Source organism: Saccostrea cucullata, unplaced genomic scaffold (genome assembly GCF_032062105.1).
Source record: "Saccostrea cucullata isolate Sc308-1 unplaced genomic scaffold, CSIRO_AGI_Scuc_v1 ctg1034, whole genome shotgun sequence".
Taxonomy (NCBI): domain Eukaryota; kingdom Metazoa; phylum Mollusca; class Bivalvia; order Ostreida; family Ostreidae; genus Saccostrea; species Saccostrea cuccullata.
The window spans coordinates 116,904-132,111 of NW_026932728.1; the positions used below are offsets into that span (position 1 = coordinate 116,904).

Below are 15,208 nucleotides of genomic sequence, written 5' to 3' on the forward strand. Positions count from 1 at the left end.
TTGCAGTTTGTTTACTTTTCACAATATTAATTGAATTGTTGTTGATAATTTAAAACAAGGTATGCATAGGCTTATAATTGGTAAAAAAAAAAAAACAAAACAAAACAAAAAAGAAAAGAAATAGAAAGAAAACAAATAAACCCCACCCCGTACATACTGAATACAGTTTTGTTTGAACATTGCATCCTGAAAAACGTATGTTTGTGTTTTGGATGTTGCAACATACTAAATGAAATTGTACAGACTGTCAATGGATATATTCGGAATAGATTTATGTTAGGTGGCCAAATACATTTTTTATAGCAAAATACATTATCTTATATTTTTTTGTCTGTAACCTTGCACACAGTTAGAAGTAACTAGGAAAAATTTCAGCGAAACAGCAAAAAAAATATTGAGGTGGAATATTGAAATGAACGTTAAATAACCATGTAGTTGATGACAATAACGTTTGTTACATTATGATTTCTTATATTACTGCCTTAAAACGCTTCATTGATATGGTTTTTGTGTCAATAATTGCTTTTTTTAAAAATATTTTCTTATTCTTATTTACATATTAGCACAGTTGAAAGGTTACCTACTCATATTCTGAGGCAGTCTTTATAGTGGTGATTGTGACATATAACACAATGTGAGCCTTTTTTGGAATAAACTGAAACAAAACGATGAATTTTTAGGAACTTTAGATGAATTTTAAGCTTTTTATTAAACAGAAATATATCACACATTTACATAAATCGGCATGGATATTTGTTAAAAAAGACAGTAACTACAAAATAGAATTTTACTACATGTACATGTTAGGTTCCAGTATCTATTAAAAATGACAAGATTTCAAACTGATCGCTCTTAACAAAACAGAGAGAAGAATTTAAAGCATATATTTAAAAAATGTTTTTACACATCTGGATCAAAAAGTAACCTTTGTTTTTTGAAAGGAAAAATCTGTTCGTATGCCGAGAAAAAATGTTGCTGACAGAGTTGGTAGGATGTGCTGGTGTTAAGATGAGATATTCCAATTGTGATTTTAAAACATTTTTTTTGACATATTTTTTTTGGACATGCGTACATTTTACATTTCTGAATAAAATTACCTTCTACTTTATCCATTGTCACATTTCATGTATTATAAATTGATGAAAAAAATCTGGAAACAAAATCTTCAGATACTATCTTTCAAAGGTAACTGATAGAAAAATTGTTATCTTGAACTTCATTTTTAAAAAAATCAGAGAGGCATTTGTGCCCTTATATTGAGAATGGGCAAAAGTTACCTCCAGTTGGCAGCCATACTGGAGGTCCAAATGCTCATATTGCTTCATTGTTCAACCAAATTTAAATTCTTATATGTGCGATTTTGAATTAGAAATCATTATTTTTCTGAAATATATAAATTTTTGGAAACAACCTTTATTTAAAAACTCAAGAAGCATTAAGATATTTGAAAAGTGAGGCGAACCACATGGAATCTTGCAAATAAATTAATTATTGCTATATTTATTGTAGTTGACAAGCAAAATATTCAACCTGTCGTCCAACACATTAAATTTTAGCAATTAAATAAGGGGGTCTATATAGGTTCGCAGCACTTTTTACAAATTACATATAGTGTTAAAAGGATTATAAATTAAACTAAGATTTTTAACTTGGTTGTGCCTTTGCAATATTGGAATTCATTGATGACCTCTAAACTGGAAGTATAATTGCTAAAAACATGTGACTTCGACATCACGTGACAAATCTAAATTAAAAATAGAAATGTTTTCAGCTTTGAGATTTGAAGCACATTACATTTTTTGATATCAATGAAGTCCTAAGAAGAATCCCCCATCTTTAGAAAGTATGTATTTTATATCTTAAAAAATCGCCGATATTTATATTTGTAACCTTAATTGTACTGCGTTGCTGCGGACATTGGAGGTTGTAGTTTGATAAAAGACAGGCCTATAGTTTACATTTCCCTTCATTCTTTAAATAATGATATTTTCGTAGGAAAATAGATGTATTATTAGGATGGCTACCAAATTATGTTTACTTTGAATAATGATACCAAATTAAAAGTTTATTTCATATATTTTTTGCATCTTTGTTGCTGAATTCTTAACTATGTGAATATATTGATACTTGTGTAACATATCGATGTTCACTTGTTTAGTTCCGTAAAGAATATTGCATACATTTCCTTAGATTAAAGGGTTCTTGATACTTGATCGAAAGTTTGCAATAACACATACACACAGCTCAACATTCCTCCGTAGTGATTGCACAGGTGATTCAATCCACCCCTGTTCTTCTTATCGGAATCGCTCATTGCTTTATGTACGATTTTGAAGAAAATCTTCTTTATAGCATAATATTAGAATGACCGTTTATGGATGTCTTAATTTATTTTCAAAATGGTTAGAACCCATTTCCTATTTATCAAATGAAACTATTTAGATTTTGGATATTTTCTAAGGTTGTTAAACAGGTAAGCAGTCCATAATAATTATTACAAGATGACTTTTGTTGCATATTCCTACCACGACTTGTCAGATGTTTATTTAAGAAATGAGGTATCATTTTTAAACATCTATCGGGATATAAACACGGGTTGGTCACGAGATTTAATTCAATAAAGCCCTTTATGATGAATTTAATCTCGTACCAACCCCTATTTATAGCCCGACAGATGTTTTAAAATGATGCCTTATTACATGTACTTATATTTACATTTGTGACTTATTCATACTTTATATTTGCCTGATTGTGACTTTCAACGTGTAAAATGCGTTATTTTTCAAACTAAAAGGCATGTATGTAATCTACTGAACGCGCGTCGACCCTTAATGACGTCACGAAGAAATTACGTCGAACGTTTATCTATACGCACATCTATGACCTCTTGACCCCGTACCTGTATTTATACAGTTATAGATACGCACTGCTTTCAGTAGTGTTATATAAAGGAAAACATTTGCAAATGTAAATATATTGATTTGTTAGATTTTTATATCGATTTATCAGCTATTCATGTCAACTAGACAAATTAAATCTAATGATGCTAGCTGGATTTTATTAATGTCAATCTTAATGTTTTTTGTGTCAAATAATAACTATCAAGAAAAAGAACTTGGTTTCTTATTTCTAATACGTGAAAAACAATATTTACAATTTGAAGATGCTTCAGCAAGAAGCAGATATAACATGCTCTCTATTTACTAAGATTTTTTACAGGAAATCTCACCGCATTAGCCATGATACCTAAGAATAATGAAAAATTATGATACAGATGAAAAAACATCGAAGAATTTTTTTTTCTTTTTCTTTTTTTTTTTTGGTGATTAATATTAAGAGCATTTTCACCGATATCATCAATTTTTTTATCAGACGCATCCTTGATTAAGTTTGTGAAAATATTTAAAACTGATTGAGAGAATTTACAGTGAGTTAAATACGACAAATCTATGTCAGTGTCAGTTATTCATCCTGATACTGTTATTCGACTATTATCTTTAAATTTGACATTTAAATAAATTTGTGTATCTAAATCAAATTTCATGCAACAAATAAAAAATTCGAGAACTTTTTTGAGCAATATATGGTAAGTGTCTCAAATGGCCCCCTAACATGAATATCTTACTTTTAATTTATATATAGCTTTACTTTGCACAGCTATACATGCTACCTTTATTGTTAATTTTTAATTTGATCATAATGCCGTTTATATAGAAATATGACGTCATAAAGTTCATGTTTTCCCGCAGTTTTTGCATATTTTGTAGAAAACTGCTTATTTTCAAGCAGTTTTTCTTCCAGAAAATATTGAGCGCAAACTAGAACATACTTTAATTTTTTACCAAAGATGTATCTATCCAATACTAATTACTGACAGAAAAATTATGCATGTTCTACAATGCGCTCTATGTTTCTCATGAAAAAAAAACATCAAGAAAAAGACGTATTTTTAGCTTTTTTGTGTAGATATATAAAAATTGTTATTTCCGTCATCATTTACAGCCAGTGAGTGCATATAAATGTGAAATATATATCGGAAATATATCTCATATAATCCCTTCTACAAAATAAATATCACTTAAACATATCTGAATGTCATTTTAAAATGCTGATTTTTAGGGGGCCAAAATTGGCTCTTACCAAATATAGTCCAAATTTATGAGTCCATAAATGAATTATAATTTCTTAATATGAAATGAAACTCATGGAGATAACGAACAGTATTCAAGATCAAAAGTCCATAAAACAATATAAAATAGGAGCAGAACAAACACGAACCTCCAAAACACCAGGGGTGGTATCAGGTGCCATGGAGGAGTGAGTATCCCCTGCTGACCAGTCGCATCCGCCGTGTTCTTCTTGTCATGATCAGGGAATAACGGAAAAATCGGTCGTCAATTCAGTGTATAAATAATGGACTAACAAAAAGTATGATCATCGCAAGTCAGCATTTGACTCAATGGTGAACTGTATTTGCTGACAAGGTCATTGTGTCGACCATAGAACTTCTGAAATGATGACTTTAAACGAGACTGCTGATATTCCTGTTTCATCAATTTGTTTGTCAATAATTTACCTCGTTTTAAAAATTGCTCATACATAGAGCATGTTCTTGCGTATCAACTCAACTGAGATATATTCACTCTGTATGTAGGTGATGAAGGTATATAGCTGCATAAGTAAGGGAAATTGGCGATAGAAAAGTTAAAGTTTTCAGGTAAAGATTGTATTGCCAAACATTAAATTCTATCATGAATATTTTGATTTATTTCTATTGAAGATGCATGTAAATTTTTTTAGATAATGCAAAACTAAGAATTTATCCAATTAGAGTTTGTCCTTAAAAATTGTTTTTTAAAATCAATTTTCTGAAGGACAACCGATGATATTAAAGATGACATTCGCTCAGATTTATGTACATTTAGGAATGTTAAATGAACCATGTTCAGTGACGGTATAAAAGAGTGACCCCGGTAGATTATTGACCAGATACACAATGGACCCTAATTAGATGTCCCGGCCCCCTCAAGTCCCTGTTCAGCTAACATGAAACTATACATAATGTACGAGGATCATTCAAAAAGTTCGTAGACTTTTGTCATAACTTTTTTATTTAATGTCATATTATAACCAAATTTAGTACACATATTTTAACAACAAATTCAAATAATTTGAGCAAAAAAATTGGAAAATATTCTGATAATTATCAAAATTATCAAAGATTTAATACAGCAAAAATGGGGTCACGGAGCAGGGTCAAAATTGAGCTATTTACTAATTCTACACTTTATAATGTCTAGAGCCATACCTCTAATAAATGGCGCTTAAACGAAATAAAATTGAAATGTTTAACTTTAGTATCCTTCTATTTCTCCAGATGCTGAAATTCAATGTAATACATCGCTTTGTTTAAAAGATATCAATTTCTAAAGGCAGGTAAACTTCATGAAAAGAACCAAAAAACGATGACGTCAAAGGACGTCACGGAGCAGCCGGTAGCGATCAAATTTTGCCTTGTATTCGGGAGGCCTTTAAAACAAACTCTGAAACCAGGAAATAGATACAAAAAGTGCTATGCATTTTTTTTATAATTGAAATAACTACTTTTTGAGTGTTAGAGACTTGGAATCGGACCCTGAATGGTCTGCAAAGAAACAAATGATAGTAATAAAAATTGTCAAGTACATGTAGTTAGTTACGTCATGTAACGTGATGTGCGATTCACTTTTGCGGAACTTGTGCAAACAAGAGTTTCACAATAAATAATTTGAAAACATTGAGAATTTACCTTAAGGTATATTCAATTAATTGTTAGCGAACTAGATATCAAGGGCTATGGATATGTTCTGATGAATTGGGAAGAAGCTACAAACGGTGTATGTAATGAAAAGGCTTAGTAATTTTGAGAAACTTTCTCGTCGACGTTGTTTTTGACGTCACAGTATTGTTAACCGTGCTACGTGGTTACAAAACATGTTGCTTTGAAAATTGTCTAACACGAGTTCCATTTAATCAAAAGGAATGAAACTTTGCACACTGACAAAATAAATGTTTTTACATTTGAAAATGTGCTGATCTTGAATTTTGTAAGAATTATATGATGATGGAGGACATTGTCTACGTATTTTTTGAATGACCCTCGTACAGTCACAAATTTTGATGATCAACTGATACTGGTTTACAATTGTGATCGATTTGTTTTGATTAGTTTTCACAGCGTATATAATTGATGACTTTGATTACCAGGGGGATACATGTTTTGAAGACCTGAGTTTTAATTACCTAGTTTAAACCTGTGATAATCAGAGGAAGATACTGTCACAAGATGCCGTCGCAAACATTTGAAGCGTGGATATATTTTTAAAAAACGACTGAATCGAAATCTGTCAAATGCAAATTATGTCAGTTGCAGTTGTCGTATACGGGTGGAACTACAAGTATGCTATATTACCATAGAATGAAACATAATTCGGAAACCAGCAACTTGCAGGAAACTCTACAAAAACAACCAGCAACAGTGTATATTAATTCTCTTCCATCGCAAAATATTTCGTCTACATGTGTTGATTATTTTTGTCTTAAACGAAAACAAATTGACCATTTCAAGTGACATGTAAAATCAAAATTCTTCGAATTTCTTTTGCGCATTTGCCTTGTAAGCAAATACAATTTATCATTAAGTCAAATGCTGACTGACATTTTTCATACTATAGTTGTTAGTCCATTATTTATACACTGAATTGACGACGGATTTTTCCGATATTTACCGATCATGACAAGGAGCACACGGCGAGTGTGACCGGTCAGCAGGGGATGCTGACTCCTTCATGGCACCTGATCACTCTGATGTTTCGGAGGTCTGTGTTTGTTCACATTAATAATCATAAACATTTATCAAAAGATTAAAGCTGACTTAATAATAGCTTTATGAAAATGGACTTTAAGCACATATAAACTGCAGCTGAATGGTGGCTTAATTGAGTTTAGTATTAGCCGCTTTGAAGAGATTGCTTGAGGATGGTTTTGAGCTATGTGAAATCTAGATATGAAGTTTTTAACTCTTAATTTTTTTTTTGTAAACATTTTAAAGACAGCTGAATATCTAACTATTACAAGTTCAACGTACCCAAATGTTTATTTCACAATAACAATAACAGAAACACATTTATTAAAGATATGGATAATTTTATTAAATTGCTAATTGAAGAATAATTACTGATACATGATGAAAAAAAAGACAGAATATCGTTGAATTACGTCGGAAATTTCTCTGAAAGGCGACTGAAGGACGAAAGAGGTATTTTACATCTTAGCATAAAAGATGGATATTTACATGATGTAATTAAGTAGTGAATGTCTATAAAGAATCTCAGAATTTCGAAAAAGAATAGGACAACTAAACTGGAAAACAGGACTTAAAAACATGATAAAAAATTAATTTTTATTTTTTTTTAAGTTGTAGGGACAGAGCAATAAACACATAGAGAGAAAATCGAAAATGCAATAAACCGGGAGCACATGTTATTGTGAATCATGCATAACGATGTCCACGCTCAGTTGAAAGTTCCACATTGTTTTCGGTGTGAAGGGAACGTAGAATTCTATTGTAAAACATGTAGAGAAGATCTGTGCGTTCTTTGTAAGGAGAAACATTTTATAGATCTAGACACCAAATACCACGAGGTAGTGATTGACCGCTTAAAGTATGACGACTCTATGATACAAGAGTATTGTGAAAGACATGGAGACCGATTTGTAGAATACTGGTGTATGTCATGTGAATTTCCAGTCTGTGTCAAGTGTGATGAACACCAAAATCATGCAATTGTGAATATTGTCTCAGCTTATAAAATGTGCAGAGATCGACAAAAACACAGGATAGCTCACATAAGAAATAACATAATATTAAAAAACCTTGCTATTCTTAAAAAAATTAAATACGATATTAAAATGGGTAAGGAAATTTGTCAATCAATTTTATCTGGCCTCCACCAAGGCATGACGATAAAAACTTTGAGACTGAAGGATCTAGTAGTAGATAATGTCAATGAATTGAAACAGTTTAAACGGTTACTTAAATTTAGATTAAAAGAGCCAAAAAGAAAGATTATCAACACAGAAATAAGTTTATACAACTTAGAAAAGGTATTAGACAAGCCTATACTCTTCATTATGTGTCTAAAGAAAACCCCTATCCCAAGGGTCAGGGGCATTCCTGATACAATTCTATTATCCTTGAATTGTATAATCAACAGGATGGATGTAATTAAGTTACTAGGAGAAATCCAAGTCACAGAGGCAAAGAATCGTCAAGTCAGAAAAAAACAGCTGCTTGGTCTGATGCATAAACCTGTGTTACAGAAATCTTTATCAATGATAGGTACTATTGTGGTTCGCCACATTTCTTTTTTTACAAGAGACATTGTTTGGTTAAGTGATCAATACGGCCGTATCATCTTAACAAACACAACAGGTGCCTCCCTACATACTGTGCCAAATACAATGAGTTATACTGGAGGACACTGTGTAACTAATGATGGGGATCTCATTTATATTGACGGATACCACAACATTAACAAGTTATATAAAGACAAAATAACGCAATATACTATAAGAAAGATAAGAGAACCATGGATGGCAGAGTGTGTTTACTATTCTCCTTCCAGTGCAGATCTACTGGTTGGGATGGTGGAGTATGATAAGGATAATCATATATATACAGACGCCAAAGTAATGAGGTTTGATTACTCAGGAATATCATGTCATAACATTGAACACAATAAAAAGGGTCAGAAACTGTACAAATTTCCTAAATATATAACCGAGAACCATAATGGAGATGTAATCGTTTCTGACTTGAACCATGGTGTAGTAGTGACAAGTCGTACAGGAAGACATCGTTTCTCTTACACCGGACCTTCATCGTGGTCACGAATATATCCGCAAGGTGTTTGTGTAGACGCACTGTCACATCGTTTCTCTTACACAGGACCTTCATCATGGTCAAGAATATATCCGCAAGGTGTTTGTGTAGACGCACTATCACATATCCTGGTGTGTGATGCTAAAAGCAAAACAATTCAAATGATTGACAAAAACGGTAACTTCTTATCACTGCTGTTCACCGAAGAAAACGAGATAACAGTATCAGGGGGTCTGGCGTATGACATCAAAAATCACCTTCTCTATGTTGGAGCAACCGATCATCGCAGCACCGTATGTGTTTACAGATACATACAAAGAAAAGACTATATCACTGACGATTTTAATCACTAGTTCTGTCAATGATTGTAATCTGGTAGCAGATAATATGAAAATACTTTTTTTTTTTAAATTATTTTATAGATCATAGTTATTCATAATATAGATTTAACTTTGAAGTTAAATATATGATGACATAATTAAAATTGATATAGTTCTGTATATATGTTTTATATAGTTTATGAATGAAATAGATACCTTTTTATGCACACATATTGTAATTTATATATTGATATACACGCATACAGATTGACAAAGTTATTTTTGGTTCTCTTTATTGGTTTACTTTGCATTATACATGTATTTATGCTACAAACTCTCTCACCTTTGTGATTACTGTATATACTGTATAGAATGTCGTGAATATGGCATAAACTCATTATGATTCAAAAAATGAAAAGAAAATGACAATACAATTTTTTAACCGTGGCGATTTTTCTAAACCTGCAATATGTGACGTCTCTTTTGATTCTTTACTACCTTATGTAAATCAACATTTAGGTCTACATCATATTCGCACCAAACTTTACTCTGTCCCTTTGAAACTTTTATATAGTCTTCTTGAAAAGGCCAAGGAAAGTCCGTCTTTTCCTTAAACTTTAATATGCCAATAAAGGAATTGACACAGTTAATATAAGTAATATTCTTAATCACAAAAGGGTCCAGTCTTGTATTCCAATATATTTCAATCTTGTATTTCCTACAAATACACATCGACGATTGCTTCCAAACTGTTCAATTACAAACACACTTTACATGGTTTGGATACAGAGCATCTGAAACATAATCCTCCATCGTGTTCATGTTCTTCTTCACCCTATCACTATAGTCCTGCTGGACACGTTATTACGGGGGACGTAAATATAGTTAATAATGAGGACCTTCGGTCACTTGTGTTAAAAGGTCCTAAATATAGGGTACCCCGATCCTTCAACTGGCGTCCGAATTGCATTAATATTATGGATTCTGTTAAAAAATACGCCAGACGATGGGCCAGATATGAAAAAGAAGACGTTGATACCTTGTCAGAATGGATTAAGTGTATCAGATCCATGTTAAAGTCACGTATTAAAAGACTGAGGGGCAATATAAAAACCTTCTATCCAGCTGTGTTCAAAAAATTAGAAGTGAAAAAAGAATCAGATAGATTACATGATCATTACGTACTGGTCCCTGCCGACAAAGCAGGTAACAATATTGTCTTCGTTGTAAGGCTCATTATATAAATTGTATTCTAGAAGAACTTTGGATTTAATTCTACTTGTGGTAATCCTACTTATACTCATACTTCCCTTTCTAAGGAAGACATTCTTCACAACCATATGTCGGTTTTGAATATTTTTAATATCTCACAGAGCCAAAATGAATTTGAACTACCTTATATATGTAAGACTCCAAAGTTCAATGGTGACGCCAAAGTCTGATGGTCTCGCCAAACCCCGATGGTCTGCGCCAAACCCCGATGGTTTGTTGTCTTCACGGACGCCACGGTTCGATGGCTTATTTCCTGTTAACTATAGTTAAACTATGGTTATACACAAAATCCGATCTTGCGGACCCTAACAAAAAATACTACAGTTAACTATAGTTAACTATAGTTATAACTTTGACACTTTGAAAACTTTGATGTACTATAGTGATAACTTTGACACTTTGAAAAACTTTGGCGAAAACTTTGACACTTTGAAAAACTTTGACGAAAACTTTGACACTTTGAAAAACTTTGGCGAAAACTTTGACACTTTAAAAAAATTTGGCAAAAACTTTGACACTTTGAAAAACTTTGGCGAAACTTTGACACTTTGATTTACTATAGTTAACTATAGTAAACTATAGTTAACTATAGTTAACTATAGTATTTTTTGTTAGGGGAGGAACAATTAACGTTTATGACGTCACAATAGTCCGACGTTATGACATTATTCTGCACTCAAAATCCTTTGAATCAGCATTCGTCTCACATATACGTTTTTACTGATATTGCTTTTTGTTTTCACCCACCAGAGGTATTAGGGTTAGTCCTCGTACACCATTCGAGTTATAAGGGTTAGTCCTTAAACACTAAGATGTTTCTTCGAGGCCACCCGAGCTATTTTAGGGTTAGTCCTCGCACACTTTTGGACTGATTTAGATTAGTCCTGCACCCACCTGTGATAGTTAGGTTAGAGTTGATACTCATTGTTTGACTGATAAGTCTTAGTTTGCACCTACATCCAAAAGACGAGGATCAGTCTTTCTATTTATGATATTTTGTATTTATTTATTGGCATGGCGTGGCATCGCATTTTTGCACATTAGTACTATGACGTCATATACGTTAATTGTTTTCTGAGCCATCGGACTTTGGCGTTTGAAACCATCGCGGATTGGCGCAGACCATCGGACTTTGGCGTGAACATCGCACTATTGAGTCCCATCGCACTTTGGAGTCCTACATATATATTGGATTCCGAAACTTCATAAGAATTCTTACAAACAAAGATACATTGCGGGTTCCAGTAAATGTTCAACCAAGCCTCTTTTGTTACTCCTCACTAAAATATTGACCGTAGTGAAGGAAAAACTTCAAGAGTACAGTGCAAAAATATATTCAAAAAGTGGTGTGAATCAGAAGTGGATACTAAAAAATTCCAAAGAACTTTTGGACAATCTGAAATCACAAGATTTTACCCAACTTTATACACAACCATTCTCCACGATAAATTGAAATCCAGGTTCTTTGACATCATTGACAGCTGCTTCTTCAATGAAAATGGAACTCGTAAATTTACTTACCTGGTCATTGGTCATTTGCAAAATTATTTTGCTAAAAAAAATTCTGATTGTACACACAAGTGTTCTGAAGTTGACATCAAAGAGACTCTTGGGCTAGAGAGAATTGTGCTAAGAGCTGTAGATTTTGTCAAAAAAAGTTCATATTTTTTTTGTCTTTTATTATACATTAAGCAAAAGTCAACAATTATACCCACTAAAATAGTGTCCAGAGAAATAAGGAATTAAAAAGAAATCAAGAAAATATGCTATTGCAATTATTTGAACAACTCATAAATCCCTCTATCTTTACGAATTGAAACATTTTTATTTTTCATGATATCATAGGCGTTTGAACCAAAATACTTATTTTTCATTTTATTTTATTTTTAAGCCAAACCCAATAAAGGAAATACTAACACTACGACTCCTCTCTTCATGCATTGGTCCCATGAAGGTAATTAACAATATTTTTTTTTATTTTGTGAATATATTTTAATATGTAATATTTAAAATATAATTATAATATATTTCAACATTGTCAGAATTAGAGGATATAAATAGACGTGTATCTGTCAGATTACGTCTTCCACAGAGCTTCATGCATGTATATCGAAAAAATGAGAGAAGTTGGCAACATAAGGACTCCGTAGTAATTTTTTATGATTCTCACCAAATCATCGAACACGTACATATGCTTTAAAATAAAAGATAAAAATGTACAATAAATAGAATTAAAAATCAGCATTTTGCTAAAGATATTTATAAAATAGACACGATATGTGTCCCTTAAACATTATTAAAAGGGTCAAAACCCGCAATAATAAGCACCACCCCAAATTAACCTGGACCCTATACCCTCGTTAATCAAGTGAATTAAGGTCCTTCATTGCGTGCTTCAAATTGATTGACATCTAGCTACTAGTCTTTATGTATCACTTGCATACTTTGTTGGACACTTTTAGAAACCATTAAGGTAGGCCACTCGTCAAAATTTTGGTAAAGTTCATGCAGAACCTCTTATTTTAAACTATTTATTATAATTCAATTTTTATAACATATTTAAATAAAACAATGTAAACTGTTCAACATTCAATGAAAAAACTGCTCGAAAATTAAGGAACCAAGTTTTATCAGGGACTATTTCCTGTGATGGAATGATATTTAGCAGAAAATTCTGCAAATCTGTACATTTATTACATTTTAAGTCGATACTTGTGACTGAACAGCACTTAAGTCCTAAAAAAGATTTATGCAAGAAGATAATGATAGATATTGATCAAAGTATTTTACAATAAATAATATTATGTTTATTGCCATGGTTACATGTGCCTCCGATAAAATATGATAAAGGTTAAAGTGAATAACCAAAGAGATAAAATTTAAGCGCAAAAACATGAAAAAGAACAATTTAATTGTACCCTATCTCAGTAAGATTCACAATGACCCCCTATTTTCTAGGAGATTTTGAGTAATACTATATGAGTACTTATCAATATTCCTTGATACAACAAATTTCATGAGTGACATACCTTATATTAACTTTCGATCTTTTGATGCATACCTATACATGCTATATAGTACGATAAACAAGCCGGATCGAAGCAGTGAAAATTCTAGCTTGGTTATGATTATCAGTAGTACAAATAAACACATGAAAAAAATAAAAATGATTTAGTAATATAATTCATGCTAGTGCATAGTAACATTTTAACAAGTAAATTTCTTTACTCTGGTGACTTCTCCTTTTCATTAAGTTCGAAGCGTATCATGTTTCTAGTGAACCATTTCGCAGTTTGTCTTCAAAAAATACTTATAATTCCATCGTTTTGAATCTGCAATGCAAAGAATAATACCAAAAAAGACTCAGTGCACCAACACTGCGCCGTCCGTTTGTATTTGGGTTTATTTTTAATTACAGTGTAGAGTTTGGACTTACATAAATCTAACTCCTAAAATGAAATATATGGAGGTAACGAACAGTATCCAAGCTCAAAAGACCATAAAAATACAAAATAAGCGCGACGCAAAATCGGACGTCTAAAACATCAAAGGTGGAATCAGGTGTCATGGAGAAGTGACCATCCCCTTCCGACCGGTCAAACCCGCCGTATGCTCTTTGTCATGATAGGGTAATGACGGGGAAAAAATACGTCGTCAATTAATTGCGTAAACAATAGCCTATCAATCAGTTGAACGCCAGTCAGCATTTGACTCAATGATAAATTATATTTGCTGACAAGGTCATTGTATTGACCATAGAACTTACGAAATGATGACTTTAAACGAGACTGCTGAGATTGCGGGTGTTAAAGGAATATTGCTGCATAAGTACGGAAAGTTGACGATTGAAAAGTTAAAGTCATCACATTTATCCATGAACTTGGTTGTTAGATTACCATGAACGCTTTTTTTTTCAAGTAAAATATCCAAATATGAAAAAGATATGTCAGACACTGTGGTATCCTTTATCTCAATCTCACCGGGATATATCGTTTCGACATTAGAATGATTGAAAATCGTCGATATATCGAGTTGATTGATTGATTGATTGTATACTATTTAACGTCCCTCTCCAGAATATTTCACTGATATGGAGACGTCACCATTGCCGGTGAAGGGCTGCAAATTTAGGCCTATGCTCGGCACTCAGGGCCTTTGAGCAGGGAGGGATCTTTATCGTGCCACACCTGCTGTGACACGGGGCCTCGGTTTATACGGTCTCATCCGAAGGACGTCCCATTTAGTCGCCTTTTACGACAAGCAAGGGGGTACTGAGGACCTTTTCTAACCCGGATCCCCACAGGACTAATAGTATATCGAGTTGAAGGCGACAGCAAAGTAATGAATAAACTAATTTACTACAGCATCAAACAGTCCTTGACAGGTATTTACAAAGAATGTTGAATATTGTAAAAAAAAAAAAAAAAAGCAGGCAATCATAATTTAATAATGTAGTGGTTTTCATGATTTTCAGTCTGTAAAGATACTCTCAATTGTAAAGTGTACGATGCAGTTCGAATGTGTAACAAAACAGGGATATACTATGAATGGGCAATGATAAACTGTCTGTCATATTGCGGATTCTGTCAAGGTTAGCGAAGAAAGGACATACTATAGTTAACTTGTTTTAGAGAAATAAACATATATTTTCCGATAAAAAAAAATAAAGATTGAGGAAAAAAAAACATTGAAA

The 15,208-nt window shown here is 32.5% G+C and overlaps 1 protein-coding gene across 1 annotated transcript; it reads left to right on the forward strand.

Annotated features, from left to right (window-relative positions):
• The first annotated feature begins 7,998 nt into the window (after positions 1-7,998).
• Positions 7,999-9,276, forward strand: LOC134235922 (uncharacterized). Its single transcript, XM_062718097.1, has one exon. It carries the CDS (start codon positions 7,999-8,001, stop codon positions 9,274-9,276), a length of 1,278 nt encoding a protein of 425 aa, XP_062574081.1.
• The last annotated feature ends 5,932 nt before the right edge of the window (positions 9,277-15,208 follow it).